Here is a 20,624-nt window from a genome sequence, read left to right as displayed (position 1 = left end):
CACTGTTACCTTGCAGCTAGAAGGTCCTTGGTTTAAATCCTGCCCTGGGCTCTTTCTGTATGGAGTTTGCATGTTCTCCTTGTGCATGCATGGGTTCTCTCTGGGTACTCCAGCTTCCTCCCACAGTCTAAAAACATGACTGTTAGTCTGATTGGTGTCTCTAGTTCTCTTTAGGTTTGTTTGTCCAGTGTGTCTCTGTGTTGCCCTGTGATGGACTGACTATCTGTCCAGGTTGTCCCACTTCCTGCCCAATGACCACTGGAGATCAGATCAGGATGCATAATTATTTTAATGATAATATATTAATCATGTTTCTAGTGACAGGGTGCTTTTAAACTGAGTACTTTATGTTTTACACCTTCCACTGGCAGCAACAGTTAGCTTCAGTCAGTTAGCATTAGCAATGCTAACTCTGCTAATGCTGCAAAGAGGCTCTTGTTGAAGCTCTGGAGCTTCAGTTTTATAAAGCTGCAGTAAAATGATTCTGCCTTCAGTAATTTGATCCTTTCTTCTTTGTTGGTCCACAGATCTCAAGCAGCTATGCTTCACTACTGTTCTGTTCACTGAGATGAAGAAGAAGAAGAAACTTTAATGATGTGACTCCTGGAGCCAGACGGTAAAATGTTGTTGTGAGTAAAACTAGATTCACTGACAAACATTTATTATTATATTCAGATTTATGAAGCTGCTTCATTTTATACATTAGAAACATTATGAAGGTTTGGATTCACAAGAGTCTGATTTCTGCTCCTAATTTTATTAATAAATTCATATATTTGCTGAAAAAACAACATTTGCATCAAAACTAAATGTTCAGGTTGATAAAAGCAACCAACAAATAAAAGACTGAAAATAAACATTTGTGTTAAAAAGAAACAGAAACAAATATGAAGCCAAGAGGAACAATAGTTTAGTTTATTAGTTTATATAATAAACCATTAAAATGTTAAAATCAATAAAGAAATAATGAATGTGATGTCATGGTAGAAACTATTACTGGTTTATATGAACCAAACCAAGTAATTAACAAGGCATTCAGTATATTAACAATATATAAATATGAAATATAAATTAATTATTCACATAAAGCACTTTGGTGAGAAACATAAAGAATAACATCAGAGCAATGAATGATCAGAGGAGGAATAGTTAACAGGGTGCAGCAGGTGAATCTGTTGTTAGTAAAGTAAATGTTCTTCTTATTTGTCTTTAGTTGAGTTTATTTTCTTAGTTTGTATTTTTCAGAACTTCCAGCAGAACCAGAAGTGGTCCATTCTTCACTGAGGTCCTCCAGTTCCAGCAGAAATGTCCAGCTGTCAGCTTATCTTCAGCCTGCAGATAAAGATCTACTTCTGCTGAAGATCTGCTTCTTTCTCTGGAAATGAGTTCAGCAAGATGGACACAAAGGTCTCCTGAATGTATTTCAATGTTTCATTATCAGTGTGGTGTTCAATGTTCTCAGTAACTTCAGTTATTTTCTGTTTTCAATGTTTGGTCTGAACTGTTCTAACCACAGCAGCACGATGGTTCCTCTGCAGCTTCAACATGTTTAACCTGCGGTTCTGTAGTTTGTTTCTAACATTTCAGACATGATGTTCCTGTTTGTTTGTGGCTGACCAATGGAAACGATTCTTCTGAGCAGCTTGGAAAGAAATGAAACCAAAACCACAGAATAAAACCTGCAGAAAACCCCTCAGTGTTAAACCAAAGCAGTTAGCTTTAGCTTGTTTTAATGTTTTATCTAGAAATGCTTTGAATGAACAAACCAACAAAATGTCAGAAACTGCAGGTTATGTTGATTAATTAAAATAAATTCAGTGTTTGTATATTTATAACAAATAGAGCTACCTGATGGGTCCCAGCTCAGCCATCAGTGGGTTTTATCTCTGATCAATCGACCAACCTGGAGAAGATCTGGAGGTCGTCTCCATTTTAGCTCTAAATGTTAAACAGGAACTGATTCAGTTTTTATTTACTGACAAATTCAAATTCTATGATTCAGTTTAGAACAAGTCCTTTATTTTTATCCTGCTAAACTTTAATTTGCTACAATAACAAATAAACCCCAACAACAAGGTGTTTCTGTTTAATTTGGTTGGAAAATGTATGAAATGTCCCTTTAAAATAAGCAACAATCAATCAATGATCACTTAGAAACAAAATGCTGCCTCCTAAGAAATTATTTAATTGAACTTTTTGTCATGTTTCCTAATTGCATAAAAGTTTAGTGGAAGGAAAATGTCAGCTTTGAGAATGTTTTTACAATAAAGATCTGAAAAGTGCGGCATGCATTTGTGTTCAGTCCTTTTACTCTGAGACCCCTAAATAAAATCTAGACCAAACAACTGCCTTCAGAAATCAGTTTATCAGTAAACAGAGTCCATCTGTGTTAATCTGAGTCCAACTGCAGCGGTTCTGGTTCTGGCCTCACAGGTTTGTTAGACGAGATTATAGAACAACCAGAACCATGAAGACCAGAAAACTGGGTCAGTCATGAGAAATATATCAATATTTGTGGTAATAATGAGACATGAAAGAAGGTTCTGCTGGTTCCTCCTGGTGAAGAACCTAAAAACCTGTAAACTTGTTTTTAGAACCGGACCTCAGTGTGTTTTCTCATTATTGGACCTTTTTCCAATCAAACGGACTCTTCCCTCTTATTAAATGCTGTAAACATTTCAGACGGCATCCAGCCTGGTTTAATGCAGCTCATAGAGTCAATATAACAAACAGGAAACTTCATTTAAATTCTGTTTCTCACCATTTTAACTCCTAAAGTTGATTTAAGGTCATAAAGAGTTCCCAGTTTTACTCTGATTTAAATATTTAGGTTTTTACTCATAGATCCAAACAATAAAATTCTAGTTTAATCAGAACATCAGACATGAAGCTCTGACCCGGGCCTGTTTGACCCACTTTGGTACCACTGGAACATAATACTGGCCTCAGTCTGTAGTGTTGATAAACTATAGTAAAACATTAATAATTAATCAGTCTGAAGGAGGATTTTTATTTCCTAATCAGGAAGTTTTTTTATTGCATAATTTAAAGAAAAATTGAGAAATTTTGTTTTAAGCAAAATTCAGATTTTTTTCAACCAATCAAACTAATAAAAAACATAAAACCAATAAAAACATAGAATATGTTTTCATCCTATGTTGGGCTGTTTGTACCTGTGAGTTTTTAGTCATCAGCAGGTCAGAGGTCAGCGACCCCGATATAAAGTTAGAGGTGGTTGTGTGGTTGTTGCGTCGCCTTGGACTTGAATTCAGGCGCTCAGTTTTATCACACGGTCATGTTGCTGCGTATTTAGGGGGTCTTTAGGGCCTTGAAACATTGGGGGCTTTAGCCAAGAACTCTCCTTTCTCCAGGTCCCTCTTTAAAGGATAATCTATATAGTCTGTATTTACGCATTTCTCCACTACGTTTATCCCTCCCGTGAAGTGAAGCTCTGAAGAAACCTTTTTCACACCCACCTGCTGAGTGGGCTCACCTCGGTCTCACTGAGGAGAAATTAAACTGGGATCGCAGGATGTAGTCTCTGTGTCGGTCCGGACCAGAAACATCAAGCATCTGCTCGCAAAACAACTTCACACTCGGCCTTCGATATTAGAGGCCCTCGGTTCACCTGAACAGAGAGGAGAAATAATCTCGTCAGGAGGGAGGCTGAGATGACAAACCTGCTGCTGTGAACAGAGACGACTGAGGCAAACAAAGAGCAACAGTTTAGATGAGCAGAAGCAGAACAAAAATCAGCAGCTGGATCAAGCGTAATGAAGCAGCTCAACAACCCCTGCGTGCTTCAAGGAGGGCCAGCAGAGGGGATCTGTTCCCTCCACTGGAAATGCATAGTGCCAGGCCAGCTGTGGTTGTTACTGAGCCCACGGAGGATCCACTGTTAGGAGTGGACGACTTCCCCCACACTCCATGGCCCAAGATGCTCCTTTGAATAAATATACAAAATAAAGGAGACAAAGTTAAAAATAAATCAATAAATTAGGGATGGAGAATATGTACACTTGGGATGCATATTTAACACAATTGTCAACCGAGGATACTAAAGTCACACAGTCACAGATCAACTACGCCTCTCATCCTCCTGATCACTCTCTGCTCCTCTATGTTGGAGTTTCTGTCTCTTCTCGCAGCTCTGATAGAGACAAACCTGAAGACACACAGCAGTGCAGAAGCAATCATAACTGCTACCTGTGTGCAGTGCTGTTGCAAATTGCGACTGCCTTTGAGACGCGCAAAGCAATGACCGACAATGAGTTTGCAGCTTTAGTGACGCCGACTGCAGGTATTCAATGAACATATTTGCATCAAGTCCTCCCAGAATTGGACAACTTTGCGCTGAGCCCAGTAGGCTACTGCATAATCATGAAACATGTTAACTGGACAGAAGGTGTTACTTTGTGCTTCTGATCTTATTGCGCATGTTGATAAATGATGCTGCTCTGTTTCGCCCCTGTAGTCCGGTTTTAAGGGGCACAAATGTTTGTTAATCTGGACCAGAGACAGAGAGAGACATGAGTCACAGCCTCTCAACATGCAAGCGTGAAAGTCTGCTGGGACCCGGTGTGGACCGCCCCCCCCACCCTGTCCTCTAGTCCGACAGCAATGGTCCCTGTGTCCGGGTGGCTCTAGCTGCTTTGACCCACATGCAGATTTACACCCAGGAGATAGAAGAGGTTTAACAAGTTTATTAAATAAATGATAATGGTGAAGGCTGGAACTAGGAACACGTCTCTGTATGGAAGAAGGGGAAATGGTGAGTCGTAGGTAATTCTCCAGAATTGTGGATGACTTGAGAGTAAAGTGATTTTGCTTACGGATAGGGTCTGAATGATCCGCCAGGGGGAGACAGCTGGGGTCCAGGAGTGCGGTTGGAGATGGGATCTGACCCGGAGGTAAGTGGTTTCTTTTCTTTGTTGTGATTTTGTCCACAGGAGTTCAGAGGAGCAGAATCTCGATGCTGGGGACTGGTGAGTCCAGGTAGGTGGTTTTCTTTACTTTGGTGAGTTTGGCAACAGGTGAATGTTCTTGGAAGGGAAGCAGGGCAGAGGGTGAGCAGAGTTTGTTACAGGTGAGCCTGAGGAGCCTTGGAACCAGACACTGCCAACTGGAAATGACGTCTGAAGAAATCTTCTTGAGAAGAGTGAGTCAGAGTCTCTGATTAGAAGCAGACTGGATACTGGAATCAGGACTTGGAGGTAACCTGAAAGGAGGACACGAAAACGTAAGTAACTCAGATAGTTTACACAGAGAAGAGCTTCGTTTGGCCAGCTAGAGTTTACCACTATAGGTCAACACTCAGGCACTGGAATGTTGGCTCTCTGCGGTCTTTATGCTCCTCAGCTTGATGATGGTAATGGAGAACATCTGTGGCTCAGCTCCTCCTGAGCTCCTGGCGCCATCTGGTGACTGAAGTGAGTTAACAGCAGACAAGGAAAACAGAATCTCCCAGAACCCTGAAATATGTGACGTCACATTTAAAGAGTCTGTGAAATAAACTGAATTTCTTCCTGTGTTTGTGGCTTAAAATGTGTTGTGTAAACTTAACTGGTTAATTTTTTACCACATGATGACTTTTCTTTATTAAACAACATTCAGCAGCTGTGTGATTTTACCAGAAAAGGTCCTTGGTGATTTGTTGCATATGTCATAATATGGCAAAAATACAAGAATTTCATCCTTTGGCCTAAAATAAGAAAACAACTGAATCTGATCAAATGCAGCAAAACACTCAAATATCACCATTATTAACTAAAACATTAATCTGATCTAATCACTGGTCTGATCTTCAAAGATCCCATATAGCAGGTGATAATTTGCGTGTGCTAGAAATAAATTGCACGTGCAATAAGTTGCAGTGGAAAACAGGAGCAAAAGAGGTGCAGACCGCCCTATTTAAATGAGGAAATTAGATGTGCTGCTGGCTGGAACAAGAGGAAAAGCAAACAGATCCTCTGCTGTGTTGCTAGAAATATGCAGGGATTGATCCAGTTCCTGATTTTTTCTTCCTGTTACGTTTGACTCTTGCTTTTCTGGACTTTTACACTTAGTTATATTTTGTTGTCATCACCTGATGAGATTATTTCTCTTATCTTGCCCGACGTAACTCGCAACAAATTGGCCAATCAATATTAACAATATAACAGACAAACTTGTCTGTTAATTAATTTATTACAGGTTTGCCTCCCTTGATCTTTTAATTATTTTCAGACTCACAAGGTTCTTTTGTTTTTTTGAGAGTCTGTGTTTGAAGAGTTCAGAGTTTATAATAAACAGTCACAATATTTAATCTTGAAAGTAATATTAGCAACATAAAAATAGTTTGTTGTAGGAGTTGGCAATCTGTATGTTATAGCTTTGCTAATTTTAAAACATATCAAAACTGTCCTGCAAAGAAATGATCGGAAATGATTTAATAAACTAAACACAGCCGCTAAACGTTTAAACAGAACCTCCGGGTCTGAAGTGATCATCTAACTATCCCTCCTGGTCTTCATGGTCCAGCTGAGTCTGATGAGAACAACACAGAAAACCAGAACCCAGAAAGTTCTGCGTGGTTCTCCAGGCTGGATGAACCCCACAGAGCCCAGAAGGTTCTGCGTGGTTCTCCAGGCTGCATGAACCCCACAGAGCCCAGAAGGTTCTGTGGGGTTCTTGCAGCCTGGAGAAGATGGATGTGTTACAGGTGTGTGAAAGTCATAAAGAATCAAACCCAGAAATCTGATAAAAAGTCATTTTATTCTCTTAAAAATATGGCTTCATATTCCTCCATCTGAGGAATATAAATGCAGCTTTGACTCTTATCATCAAACGATGTCGGCTGGTAAACATTTAAAATAACAGTTAAACTATTAAAACATTATGAGGCGGTTAGTAAAGCTTTCTGTTCGACTAGCAGCTGCAGTAATACTTCAAGTTTCCCATGATGCACTTTAAAATAACAATTGAACTTTAACCTTATCAGCTTCCAATAGAAAGTGTGCCGTAGTCTCCATTCAGCAGTAAGGTCACAGAGAGACGGAGCTCAGCAGACTTTAACTTTTCCATTCAGATCGAGGTTTAAAGGCTCATCAGACCTCAGAGTTTAATGCCGTCTGAATGAGAGGGAGACGTTTCCTGCTTTCTGGCTCGCAAACATTTTCTGCTATAATTTCAATAAATGTGCAAAATAAAATAATGTTTACCATAGAGTTTGGTCCTCGAGTCGTTTTCGGTTCACGCTTTAGGAGTTTATATTACAGTCGTGTACTTTGGTTCAAGGGTCCATCATCGATCCATCGTCACATTTTAAAAGGTAAAGCTGTTTGTTTTCCACAGGAACATCTGTTGATATCTGGAATGATGGCTGTTTCTTTTCCCAGGATATTCTGGTTCTAAAGCCCGGAAAATAAAAGATTGGAAATCAAAGAGGTGAAAAACATGACAGTTAAGCTGCAGTGAATAAATGGTAAATGACCTGGACTTGTATAGCGCTTCCTCAAGTCCCCAGAGACTATAAAGCACTTTACACTACAATCAGTCATCCACCTGACAATCGGCGCCACCGGGCCCTCTGACCACAGTCAGCAGGCCCGGCGGGTGACATCGATAACTACTGAGACGGATGGAGCAGGGATACGAACCAGCAACCTGCTGATTACAGAACAAACCCTGAGCACCTGAGTAACCATCACATCAATAAGACAAAAGGTGTGACCTCGTCCCAACGTATTTGTGGATTAATGGTCACATGGTCACAATGAGTCATTTTGATTGACAGGATGTTGAGTTCCTTGGTTCCTCCTTCGATAAATGATCGCAGCGACAACAGAACCACCGACCAACAGAACAGCAGCTACTGGCAAACCCACTTTCAGAGCAAGGTTGCTTCCTCCATCCTGGTTGCTTCCTCCATCCTTGGTGGGTTCGTCTGTGGGAGCAGAAACATGAAGAGGTGGTCTAACATTGTTCAGAACCACTTATTGCAACAAATTTCATTTGTTCACATTAATCCCCAAGAAAAGGACGATCCTCAGATGCTTCTATGAGAAACACTTTAACGGCGTTCTATTAAAGCTCCACACCGACCATCTTTCCAGAAACAGACGCAGGAAATCAACTCACTGCTGTTTTTCTGTTCAGCCAAACTTGTCAGCCAGGTGCTGCTGGTCAGATGCCTCCCATGAGCTGATCAACATCAGTGTGACTTCAGCAGGTTGCTGCTCTGGAGGCAGGAACCCAGCCAGGATTTTTGTGTCCCATTACAAAAAAATTAAATCAAAACTAAACAAGCTAAGAAACTGTATAACGTTTATAAAATTATAACATGTATAACTCTGTATCAAAAACATTAAACTGTATTAACACCATCTCACAAAGTCAGAACAAAGAACTCCTGGGAAAGTATCTGAAGCAGCTGGATGAACTGTAGCAGAGTGACCCTGTAAGGTGATTAGTGTCTTGAAGCAGGATGGGACGACAGCATAGATCAGTGACGTGTTAAAAAGGTCCGTTAGGACGTGAGCCAGCTGGTCTGGACGCTCTTTGAGCACCCAGGATGTTATCAGGGCCGCTGCTTTTCGTGCATCAAGTCTTCTTAACGTTCTTTGGACATCAGCTGACTCACGTCTGAGTGTCTGTTCATCTGGGTGAGGAGTGGCTTTCCTTGCAGGAATGTTGAGGGCATCAAACCGACCAGAGTAATTACTGAGTGTGTGTTGTCCTCACAGGGTAAAGGAGCAGCCTTGTAGTCTGAAGGACCGGATGCTTTGCTACATGCGTCTGGTGTTTGTCGGGTCGTGGAAGAAACCCTGGATTTTCTGACCATATGCACGGTTCAGGTTGGCTCTAGCTGACCTGAGTGCCTCTCTGTCCTCTCTGAAAGCTGTTTGGTGTTCTCAGCGTTGCACGTTCCTCCTGTATCATCCAGGGTTTCTGATCTGCCCGTGAGGTGATGATGTCGGTCGCAGAGACATCCTCCATGCACTTCTGGATGAATGCAGACACAGAGTCAGGATACTCCTCTACACTGGTGTTGGTTTTCAGGTGCAGCTTCTGTGAACATGTCCCAGTCCTGTAATGCTGACACAGATCCTGCAGGCCAGACCCTCGCCTGCTTCCTAGATGGCTTTTCTCTGATCAGCAGGGGTCTGTTTGCAGGAATTACCATTATGGAGAGATTATATATAGTGAGCTGAAGCAGCACTGGGACAGAAAGAGCAACGAAATTCCTCCACAAGGATGTGAGAGACTGATGGAGTCAGACAGAAAAACAGAGCTGAGAGCTTCTACAAGCTGCTGGATCAAGGGGTTTACTTCGTTTTTTATATTAAAGCTGTGAAATATGTTGAAATCCCAACCTGTGTGAGTTGAATATTGCAGAGCAAAGAACTGATTGGATGCCATATTAGGTAGGACAACGGTTACTTCCCTTAACCAGGCAGGTTTCCTTAGCAACTGGATGCTAAACTCATGCTGGGGATGTAATGTAATGGTAAAGAAAAGGAAAAGTGTCCTGAAAAAGAGGATTCATCCTCATTTTCTGCAACAGTATCACACTTACGTCTGCCTGAAATCCTGTGTCTCTATTTCACACACATCTTCTCTACTTTGGTTTCACCTCCGTTTAATAAACAGTGTGTGTTTTTCTTCACTTGAAGATGAATTTCAATAATTTTAGAACCTGGTTTGGTCTTAATGTGTAAACCCCTACAACTGATGGAGGACGTCTCTCCACCATGTCTGGATGAGAGACCAGCTTATTGAAAGCAGTGAAATCTAGAAAGGTCACCTGCTGGTAGCGTGACCTTCAGGAGGATGACCTGTATGGTCTCAGTTGGATCGGCTCTTTTCCTTCTGGCGACCCCGACATCACAGCAGTAGGTTCCAGCGTCGTTCAGCGAGGTGTTGGACAGGACGATGGACAGATTCCCGTTCCTCATCTGAGGGTCCATCAGCTGCACTCGGCCCTGAAACAGTGGGTTCTGGTAACGTTCATACTGCCGTTTCTCCCGATAGAAGAACACGTAGTCCTGCGTGTCGGACCGGTACCACTTCAGTGCTGTGATTTCTGCAGATTGGAGATACTGGCAGCTGAGAATGACGTCGTTTCCGGCCTCCACGTGGATCTCCTCATGTGACTCTAAATAAAACACAATCATCTGGATTCATTTCATCTATTGGTTCATATGCAACATGTTCATTTTAATAAATGTTCCTGAAACCTAAAGCTTTGGACCCGAGGAAACACGTGATCATCAACTTTATTTATAAAAGACTTTAACAGCAGCCTCAGCTGAAACAAAGGGCTGAACGTCTGGGATAAATAAGATAAGAAAAAACATCAAATAAAGCTAAACACACAATGATGTAAAGAACTTATAAACTCGATACAGACGCAGTAAAAACGTAACAATAAAACATAAAATCTGAGTTAAATCGTGTCCCAGTTGGGCTGAACGCCATTGATTATTAATACGTTTTTAAACAAGTTTTAATAATGTGAAGGGGCCTGTCGAACGTTCAAAGGATGCTATAACCTAGGGGCCCCAGTAGAGAAGGGCCCGTCCCCTCTAAGCTTCTGCCTGGACCTGAGGACGACCAGGAGCAGCTGGTCAGCGGACCGAAGCGACCGAGGGGCGAGAAGCTCAGTTAAATGAGGTGGGCAAGGCTGTGTAAAACCTTAAAAACAAAAAGGACTTTAAAGTGGACTCTAAAGCACACATGCAGGCAGAACCGGGTTCATAAGCTGGTTTTTATGTGATCAGAAACATTTTGAAGCAGCTACAGACGTGTCAGTGAGGACTGGTTGATTCTGAGGTACAGTGAGTTACAGTAATCCAGCCGCGATGAAATGAAGGCATGGATCACAGTTTCTAACTGTTGCCTTGAAAGAATACATTTTATATTTGACATTTTTCTTAAAAGGTCAAAACTAGACTGAACTGTGGCCCTTATTTGACCATCAAGCTTAAAAATCACCGTCCATCTTAAAACCAAGGATCATAACTTAACATACGCTGCCAGGGGGTCTAAATTAACAGGAGGGGTCTGACATGCTCCACTAGGTCCAAAGATGAGAACCTCAGTCTCTTTTTCATCGACCGTAAGGAAGATTTTAGGCCATCCAAGCTTTAATATCCTCAAGACAGGATAATAAAGGTGCGGTGGACCACCTTAAAGGCTCATAGATTTGGCAATCATCAGCGCAAAAAGGAGGAGACGCCATTTTCTACAATAGACCCCAGAGGAAGGAGGAACAGAAAAGAGCAGAGGTCCTAAAATTGAGCCCTGGGGGACCCCACATGACAGAGGAGCAGACGATGATTCAAACTCTTCAACCTTTACGGACAATGTTCCGTCTGCCAGACACGACCTAAGCCCCTTCAGAACCGTAATGCTATGATCCACAGTATCAAAAGCAGCGGTCAGGTCCAGCAGGACAAGGATCCCAGTCAGCAGAGTCACATTCCAGGAGATCATCATCACCAACCCTCAGCAGAGCTGAGTCTGTGGAGACCAGGTTTCTGGATCAGGGGCGTCACCACAGCATGTTTGAAATTAGTAGGAACTACAGCTGTTAAAAAGGCCAGGAACCAAGTGCTCACAGCAAGGGAACCCTGGCTAAAAGTGTGGTGGAAGAGCATCAGATGGAGAACCAGAACCAGAGCTGAGTCTGGGAACCACCTCTTCTAAATGACAGCAGTCAGACTGAAACTGAGCAGGAAAGACATGCAGAGGAGTCAGAGTCTGGGTGTAAGAGGAGAGCTCTTATGCATCAATAAAAACCTGCATCAAATTATTGGACCATCAGGCAGAAGCTTCAAAACCAGCAGTCTGTGGACCACTAAGAAAGGAGTCAGTGGTACCAAAATGCTCACCAGAACTGTGGCCATGAGATAAAATCAAGTTAGAAAAGTTCTCCCTTTGGGTCCTGGTAACCTCTGAAGAGACACCTGCAGCTGGTCTCTCCTCCAACTGGGTTCTTCACAGCAACATCTCTGCCTGACAGCTGGAGCCCTGAAGTTAAACCCAGGTTCGGGTCTAGCTCTGGGCTGTTTGGTCTTTAAAACCCAGGTTCGGGTTTAACTTCTGGGCTGTTTGGTCCTTAAGGAGCCACACTGACCACAGAGGAACTTTGTTGGATTTTCAAGCCCACATTCAGAACAACTTCCCACCGTCACAACGACGCTTTGCTCTCGGATTAACTCACCATCAGGCCCAGCAGCCGGCGTCGGTTCCGCTGATCCAGAACCCAGACAGAAGATCGAGCACAATATTATGTTTTTCAGGGTATCCATCATAAAGCTCTGTGTGTGATTGTAAACACAGAGAAATAACTCGGTTAGAAATGCAGATAAAGTCCCGGAACATCGGTCTATTCAATGGATGAAAGCTCCTCTTTGAAACACGGAGCACAACATAGAAGAAACGTAGAAAAAGTCCAATGAATAAATCAACCTCCCCGAACCGGTACTGGCTGGTCAGCGGCTTCCTGGATGTTTAAACTAATACACTTTCTCGCATCACGTTTACACAACATCCCCGTTTACCGGTAAGCATGTGACCTTCATTCGTTTTCAGGCAGCCTAGAGAGATGTTCTGTTTCCTCCTGAATATTCTCCTTACTGCCCCCTAGCGGCCTGGAGTATGAAGAGCAGATGAAGAAAACGAAAAGAACGTTTCAATTCCATAAACTTGACTTTATTTCTTATTTTATTATTAAACTAGAAATATTTAAGAACTTCTCCAAATAACTATTTAAATATTATACATATTTCTTTTTTCAACTATTTTACAACATTTATTCTTTCTATACAGGATCTGTTGCATTCTTGTATTTTCTCTGTAAAATGCTGACTGGGAGCTGCCGGCCCCAGACTGGGAGCTACCGGCCCCAGACTGGGAGCTGCCGGCCCCAGACTGGGAGCTACCGGCCCCAGACTGGGAGCTACCGGCCCCAGACTGGGAGCTGCCGGCCCCAGACTGGGAGCTACCGAGACTGGGAGCTGCCGGCCCCAGACTGGGAGCTTCCGGCCCCAGACTGGGAGCTTCCGGCCCCAGACTGGGAGCTGCCGGCCCCAGACTGGGAGCTGCCGGCCCCTGACTGGGAGCTGTTCTCAGCATTTCTTCCTCCCAGTAAAACCTTTTAATTCCCAGATATTTTTTCATCAAATTTAACATTTGTTTCTTTCGCTGCAACTTTTTATTTAGCTCCCTGACATTTGCTGTACTCATGGTTCCTGCACAGTTCACATCGCTCTGACTGCCATGACGTGTCCATATGTTCTCTCAGTGGTGGTAGAACCTCCAGCCTGACCACATATCTCCTATAAACACTGAACATCTAGGATGTTGATCTGTCCTCAACTAACTTTATCATTACAGATAAACTGTCAGACCTTCCTTGCACTCCTGGTTGTTCTCAGCCATCTCACATCTGTGCAGCTCTTGGCCACCTGAGAAGAAATGTATCCAGTTTGACTTGGTCTTCTTCACAGTGAGAAGTTAAAAGTGTGCTTCTGTGATGTTGTTTCCAGTAGAGACACAGTAAGGAGTGTGTTGGATAGAAACATCAGCTGTTTACCAGCCAGTTAACCTCAGACCTACTGCAGACCTACTGGTTATTGGCCTAGTTAAAGCTCAAAAAGTCTGAAGTTACAGCTGTGACCTGCCTGGTGTGTTTGTTACAGGGTGAAACTGTGCGGTTTGCTGCATGTTTGTAAGTTATCTGGTTTTATTTGCAAGCGTTTAATTTGAGACGTCGGTTTTTCCACTTGAACTCCACCCTGCTGCTGTCCATGGTGCTGAAGGTTTGATCAGCAGCTGAAACCCAGACATCCCGGAGGTTTTTAATAAGACTTTGTTGATATTTTCTGCCAAAAACTATATTTATTTAAACATTTTAGAGCATCATCAACTTCGTCAAGCAGCCATAGTGCATGGACAAGTTTTCTTACGGTGCTTTCGTTGTGCATAGTTAGCAATAGAAAACCACCACCGTTTATCCATTCTACATATGGAATAACCTGTAGCTCTCTGATGTCTAATGGCTGCCATCTTCAAATCCACCCAAAGTTTTAAATCACAGTTACATCTGGCAGCTGAAAGGCTCCTCTGGTGGATTCAGACATGGAGTCATCGTGTTGCTGGAAAGTCCGATGATCAAAATGGGCCAGCAGCAACAACACACGGGTAAAGGAGTTGATCCAGCAGCAAACAGCCTTCACCTTCGTCCTTTTCCAGGGACAGGAGGTGAGGAGACCTGAGAGCAGTCAGAGCAGCGGGTCAGTCAGGAGTCACACCATGAGATTCAGATACAGTTGCCTCAGGCCCAGTTTATATGACACTTCAGTCATATACAGCAGGTCTCTGTGGTTGTTACTGAGCTTCAAGCCTTTCAGAGAAGCTTCCTGTCATTGAAGACCAGAAGACCCCACTGGTTGATGCGTGCATGGAGCAGGAAGTACTGCACCACAACTGAAGGTGTCTTGTAGTGCAAAGAGAAAACTGGTGGTGTAGTACATGACGCAGTAAAACTACTGTTTAAGATGAAATGTTAATTTTGAAGATACATTGAATAATAAATAAAACTAATAGAAAGTTCTTCTAAATGATGATTCTCTGTTTCTGGTTTCCTCTCAGCTGAACTTACTTCAATTTACAGTTTATATTTCCAGTTAAAAATCATTGATTTCATCTTAAGTTGTGTCTTAGATCAGGTTTTTCAACTTAATCCTGAAACATATTGATGCGGTGGAGTTGTCCTTTTCAGACGTTGTTGTATGTAAAGTTTTCAGCCAGGGTTCAGCAAAGATCTCCCCCTGAGCTGTGGACAGGAAACCACAGCACCTTCAGTTACCAAAATGGGAGGTGAGTTCACATCCTGTAAACTGGTTTAAGAGCTGATTTCTGTCACCGAGCAACAAGATGGAGGGAAAACTTCTCTGTAAGTAACGTTCTTTTCTGTAAAAAACCCTTTTCTGTCTGTTGTTTCTGCATCTGAAGAGAGAAATGCTTCGTTTATTCTCTCTGCATCACAACTCGACCGTCTTCTTTCTGCTCGCCAAACTCTGATCGCTACTTTTCTCTGTTTTCTGCTCAGAAAGAAACTTCCAACTAAATTCTGTTTATTTCTTTTTAGTTTTCTTGTCCTTGCTGCGCTGTGCAACAAACCAGGGTGAGTGAACCTTTATCATACTTTCTAACTCTCTGCTAAAACTCATCCTCATCCATGATGTCTGCACTCTTCTACATGGTCACAAGGTGGCGCTGTGCAGGTCAGGCTGGAAAGTAAACGCTGCTTGTGGTCATTTACTATATTGTGTATTTATCCAACATGTGGGGCGTCCTCTTTACAGTCTCTAGTGTCTAATGACTGAAATGGTTGTTCCTTCATTAGATGCATGGCATCTAGTCCGCCTAAACAATGGCTTTTGTATTCAGATCAAGTACAGTTTTATATTGATATCATTATCAACTGATGGACATGTAAAGAGGGCTGCACCATGGCAGCTGTGGTACCTTGCAGCAAAAAGGTCCTGGGTTCAAATCCCAGCCTGAGTTCCTTCTACATGAAGTTTGCATGTTCTCAGTTCAAAGCCCTGAAAGGCAGGACCCCCTATTGGTAGGTCTGCAGTTGCTCCAACCTCTGTCCATGTTCAGATGATGGATTGAATCGAGCTCTTGGGATGTTGTTTTAGATCCTAACCTGGTTTAAACTTCTCCAGAACTTTCTCCATGACCTGCCTGCTGTGTTCCTTGATCTTCAGGATGCTGGTTGTTCTCTGACATTATCCAACAATACTCTGAGGCCAGAAACAGAACAGCTGCAGTTAAATTACACACAGCTGGACTCTGTTTGCTAATTAGAAGACAACTGGTTGCACTGGATTTTATTTAGAAGTACCTGAGTAAAGGGGTCTGAGTACAGATGCACTTTTAGAAGAAAAAGGTTTTATCCATTCATCATTTTCCTTCACAATTATGTGCTTAAAATACACGTATGTATTTTAAATAAATGGAAGTTTTTTGTTGATAAGATGTGAACACTGTGTTTAATTTACCCTGATCAGTTATATTCCTTCTTCTCTGCAGGTCACCTGACTGTGAGTCCCAGCAGATCTCAGTTCTTTGAAGGAAAGTTTGTGTCTCTGAGCTGCAAGGAGGACAACAGCTCGACTGTATGGACCCTGAAAAGAAACACAACCAAAGAAACCAGGACTCAGTGTGGAACGGACTGGGGAGAAGCAGCTGGTTCCTCCTGCAGGGTCAGTCACATCATCACCCTGGATACTGGAGTGTACTGGTGTGAGTCCAGAGAGGGAGCAGCCAGCAGCAGCATCAACCTCACTGTCTCTGGTAAGATCAGACTGTGGAGTTAGTGTTGATGAAGCTGTGTGGAAATGGATGAAATGCTGTAGTTTGTCTCTGTGTTGAGGTGGATCAGTGATCCTGCAGAGTCCTGTCCTCCCTGTGATGGAGGGAGATGACGTCACTCTGAGCTGTCAAACAAAGACTTCCTCCAACCTCCCAGCTGCTTTCATTAAAGATGGCTCCCTCATCAGGACTGAGCCTGCAGGTCACATGACCCTCCACCATGTGACCAGCTCTGATGAAGGTCTCTACAAGTGTAACATCAGTGGTCATGGAGAGTCTCCATCCAGCTGGATCTCTGTCTCAGGTCAGGAGGATTTGCTGTCAGTTGAACACAGATTGCATTCTCCCACCAACATGACCAGGTGGGATTTTTTTCTCCAGGTAAACCCACAGACACAGCTCCACCCACCTCTGGAGCCCATCCCTTAGCCTTCTTTGTGATGTGGCACCTGGTGGTGTTCTCTCCATACTTCCTCTCCACTCTCCTCATGGTGTCCTTGTATCGACACAGAGCCACAGGTATCCCTCTGAATAAAATCTTGATTTAAGGATTTTTAACACATTTAAAAATCTTTTGGACCTTTTTGTCTCCAGCAGCTTCACCGGTCCTGGACGAACAGAGCACAGCTCACCACATTGATGATCTTATGAGGGTCACCACAGAGCATTACTTCTGATCTCATGTTGGATCTGACATGTAAACTCAAACTTTGAATGTGTATAATTGTCTCAAATCATTTTTGCCACCTTATTTTTGTAAAGAAATGACTTTGTAGATTAGAGTCGGATGTATTGATTGTGTTGGAGAAAAACTAAAATTAAATATGGTGTGAATGTCTCCTCCTCTCTTGCATTAACAAGAAGCATTTTATTTTCCCATGATGCAACATATTTCAGGTTCATGGTGGCAGCCTATTTCCTCCTCAGAGCTCCTCAGCATCAGAGCGGAGATCAATCCGCAAAGGTTTTGGCAACAAGGTTCTTCAACAGGTTTTTTAACCCTTGCTGTAACCTCTTATTGAACCCACCAAACACCTCCATGTTTGTAAACCCTACATCAGGTGCCATCTAGTGGTGAATGTGAGTATAGCAGCAAAAGTACAATTGTTGTAACTTAGCTGAAACATCCGTTCCACTGTTGGTCACCCTGGTTTTATTTTGGAGAATAATTCATCTGCAACAATTCTTAGATGGAAAATGGTCTCTCATGTGATTTATCTCCATGTGGGATTCCCCAGGACCATGTAGTGAAGACGACCCTGAGGCTGCAGTGTGTGGCAGCAGATGCATCGGTGGTTTGGTGCAGGTGTGTTAGCAGTCTGTGGGATGCATGGGTACCGTTGCACCTGCAACAGAGGGCCAATGTAGTCCAGCCTCCTCCCACAGTAGAAAAATATGCATGTAGGGTTAAATATTGGTTCATTGCTCTCAGGTGTTGGTGTTAGTGTGTGTGTGTGTGTGTGTGTGTCCATGGTTGTTTGTCCTGTGTGTCTCTGTGTTAGTCTGTGATGGTCTAGTGACCTGTCCAGGGTAAATCAGGTCACTTCTGGAGAGAAGCACCAGCAGATATGCTGTTTGATTCTGAAGTAAAACTGAACGCTAAAAGACCAGATCTGTTGACTTCGGACACACAATAACACAACAAATGCAGTTCTTTTAACTGATGAGGTTTAAGTTTCAGCAGAACAGGATGCAACATCTAACCAAACATTCAGGGGAAGCAGGAAGTTCTCAAAGTGAGCAGGATGTTTAAGCGTATAGAAGAATATGATCTTAAAATAAACCAGCATGTAATAAAAAAAAACTGTTTATATCAAGTTCAGGAGAAGCAAAGTGACCTCCTGTTGACATCCGTTCCTCTTTGCTGCGCGCCTACACAACCAAAGACCAAATGTCTTCTAAGGAGCTCATCAAAACACAAGGATCCATAACTAGAGACCTGATGTTGTGAGAACTTTATGACCATAAAGTATTTTGTTGTCCCTTTAAACAACATGAAGGGGTCCTCTGGTCTGTAACCAGCTTGTTTGAAGGTCAGCAGGATGTGAAGGTTTGAGGTGCACCTTGCTTGGGTTTGAAGAAGAGAGCCAAAAAACAACACCTTTCACCCACTTCCTGTCAGCTGAAGTGCTGAAATTCTCAAGAAGAAACAGCTTGTTTGAAATTATTTACGACAGTTTCTCCACTGAAACCAGAAAAGCTTCAAACATGATTGATTCCTGCTGTTTCACTGGATGGTTGCTTCTTTGCAGAATCTAATTATCTTCTGAGAATGGGTCGGATATAAAAGCTGAGTCGTATAATCATGAATACTCCCAGTAAGGGGAGAGGAAACGCCCACCATGGCAGCCGCAGAGCGGGGAGGCGGAGGGTTTCTCTCCATGTTGATGATTCAAGCTTCACTTTCACATTATAAACCAGCAGAATGGAGCGAGCGTTTCTACTGTGGCTGTTCTGTGAGTAAACTTTAGACTTTTTTACAAATTCAGAAGGAAAAAGTAAAAACATATTTACTTCAGCCATCAAAAGACGGCAGGTTGTGTTTGAACCCGAACGTTTCTCTGCAGGCATCATCTCTCTGCTCTGCTGCACAACTCATCAAGGTTAGTGAGCTTCTGTTAAACTTAAATCAATGCTACGCAGGTCTGACATATTTATATGAGAGAGAGAGAAATAAACGTCTGTCAGATTTAGATCTAAAATTATTTTAATTCAACCAAGAAGTTTGTTTTTGGTGAGAAATGAGACAAAATTACTCAAAATATAAGAAAACAATGTAAAACTGAATGATAACATATTAATCTTTTTTATTTATATTTTATTAAAGATGACATAACTAATACGGTGAACATCCTCAATAATAAAGGGAAAAACTGTTACGGCAATCAGACCCTTCTAACCACTGAGCTGCTTATTGCATCTTTCTTCTGGTATTTTGATGATTAATCTTCATAATGATGAACATGATGTGTTTGAGGTTGGAAGGCCTCCTGGCCATTACCCTAATCTTTAGCTCCTCCCTCAGATGCTGTATCTGATTATGTTACTTCTGGTGTAGACTATCCCCTGCTCTTCTCTGAGGGGGTTGCGGTAGTCCCGGCGATGGTTCCCCAGGGGTTCCTGTGCTCTGGGGGACCTTTGGATGTCTGTGGCTCGGATCTCCTCCGTATCTTTCCCGGGTCCAGGGGGACAGGTCTGTGGCTCCTCACACTCACTATTGCATATTTTTATGGAGAAACCTTGTATACACAAGCGCGCTCACACTCAGACCCACAGGTGTTTGGATTCGGGTGTTAACAGATACACAAATGTTCTATATTGAGCCACATTTACCACTAAATGCATCTTGCATTGGTGGGTACCGTGCACTTTTTGGTAAAAAAGCTGATAATATGAACATCTCTGCAAGTGTAGAAGCAAGCAGACTGTTGTCTTGTGTTCTCTTCTTGCTTCTTTCTTTCCTCCATTCTTTTCTCCTTCTCTCCCATTTTTCCTTTTTGCCCCACCTTTCCCTCTTTTGTGCTTCTTTTTTTTTTCCTTTTCATTTCTGTTTCCGTGTCCATAGCGACTTAAATAATCCCAAAGCAGTTTCTAATAAAGTTTATTTTTATACATATCAAGCAGAGCTTTAAAACGTTAGCTGTAATGCTCCACTTGTGAAAATAAATCTGTTGGGCATTTTTTTGGCACTCAGACAACTATTCTGACGTTACTCTGCCGAACAGGATACGGTTAAAGGAAAAATAACACAGATTCCATCCTTCCACTCACATGACCAAGCTGGATTTTGTCTATAGGTCAAGCTTTTACCCAGGCTCCACCCCCCTTTGGAGCTCCACCCCCTGTCTACCTCCAACTCTTACCACGGGCGCTGTGCCACCTGGTGGTGTTCTATCCATACTTCATCTCCACTCTCCTCATGGTGTCCTTATATCAGGACAGGACCACAGGTATCACAGTGTGCTGCTTCATTATTTCTTTGACATGATTAAATAATTAAAGGAAGTTAATTAATGGAACCGACTGCTTCACCTCCAACAGCTTCACCCAGCAGGACGACCAGAGAACGGCTGGACATGAGAACGTCACCACTGAGCATCATTTCTGAGCATCACTCAGATGGTGGTTATCTAAATGTAAATTGTTCATTTACATTAAAAAATGTAATTCAGATTTTATATAAAGTGTAACGTAAATGAAGTTCTGGTCAACGGGTCAGCACCGTTTGGGTTCTGGAGATCTTATTTATTTGA

The 20,624-nt window shown here is 42.6% G+C and overlaps 2 protein-coding genes and 1 long non-coding RNA gene across 6 annotated transcripts; 2 read left to right on the top strand and 1 right to left on the bottom strand.

Annotated features, from left to right (window-relative positions):
• Positions 1-1,231: 1,231 nt before the first annotated feature.
• Positions 1,232-12,587, bottom strand: LOC124881327 (butyrophilin-like protein 8). Of its 3 annotated transcripts, none has more exons than XR_007041608.1 (4): positions 12,206-12,587; positions 9,785-10,135; positions 3,494-3,628; positions 1,232-1,938 (listed from the first exon to the last, which is right to left on the bottom strand). XR_007041608.1 is itself a non-coding variant. In XM_047386898.1 (4 exons), exons 2-4 carry the CDS (start codon positions 12,294-12,296, stop codon positions 7,749-7,751), a joined length of 618 nt encoding a protein of 205 aa, XP_047242854.1. In that variant the 5' UTR covers positions 12,297-12,302; positions 12,454-12,585; the 3' UTR covers positions 6,735-7,748. The 3 variants fall into 3 exon arrangements, 2 of the variants coding, with proteins under 2 accessions (XP_047242854.1, XP_047242856.1); XM_047386898.1 differs by lacking the exons at positions 1,232-1,938; positions 3,494-3,628 and adding an exon at positions 6,735-7,924 and having other exon boundaries at positions 12,206-12,302; positions 12,454-12,585; XM_047386900.1 differs by lacking the exons at positions 1,232-1,938; positions 3,494-3,628 and adding an exon at positions 6,735-7,388.
• A 2,280-nt stretch (positions 12,588-14,867) lies between these two features.
• LOC124881319 (Fc receptor-like protein 5) lies at positions 14,868-17,224 on the top strand. Of its 2 annotated transcripts, none has more exons than XM_047386883.1 (6): positions 14,868-14,941; positions 15,137-15,172; positions 16,090-16,353; positions 16,433-16,675; positions 16,753-16,890; positions 16,969-17,224. In XM_047386883.1, exons 1-6 carry the CDS (start codon positions 14,923-14,925, stop codon positions 17,046-17,048), a joined length of 780 nt encoding a protein of 259 aa, XP_047242839.1. In that variant the 5' UTR covers positions 14,868-14,922; the 3' UTR covers positions 17,049-17,224. The 2 variants fall into 2 exon arrangements, with proteins under 2 accessions (XP_047242839.1, XP_047242838.1); XM_047386882.1 differs by having other exon boundaries at positions 16,966-17,224.
• A 2,740-nt stretch (positions 17,225-19,964) lies between these two features.
• LOC124881334 lies at positions 19,965-20,555 on the top strand. The gene is made up of 2 exons (XR_007041618.1): positions 19,965-20,321; positions 20,413-20,555. It is a non-coding gene; the product is annotated as an uncharacterized LOC124881334 (long non-coding RNA).
• The last annotated feature ends 69 nt before the right edge of the window (positions 20,556-20,624 follow it).

This window comes from Girardinichthys multiradiatus, chromosome 14 (genome assembly GCF_021462225.1).
Source record: "Girardinichthys multiradiatus isolate DD_20200921_A chromosome 14, DD_fGirMul_XY1, whole genome shotgun sequence".
Classification (NCBI taxonomy): domain Eukaryota; kingdom Metazoa; phylum Chordata; class Actinopteri; order Cyprinodontiformes; family Goodeidae; genus Girardinichthys; species Girardinichthys multiradiatus.
The sequence above is the reverse complement of the archived record's forward strand: the minus strand, read 5'-3'. Positions and strand labels throughout refer to the sequence as shown.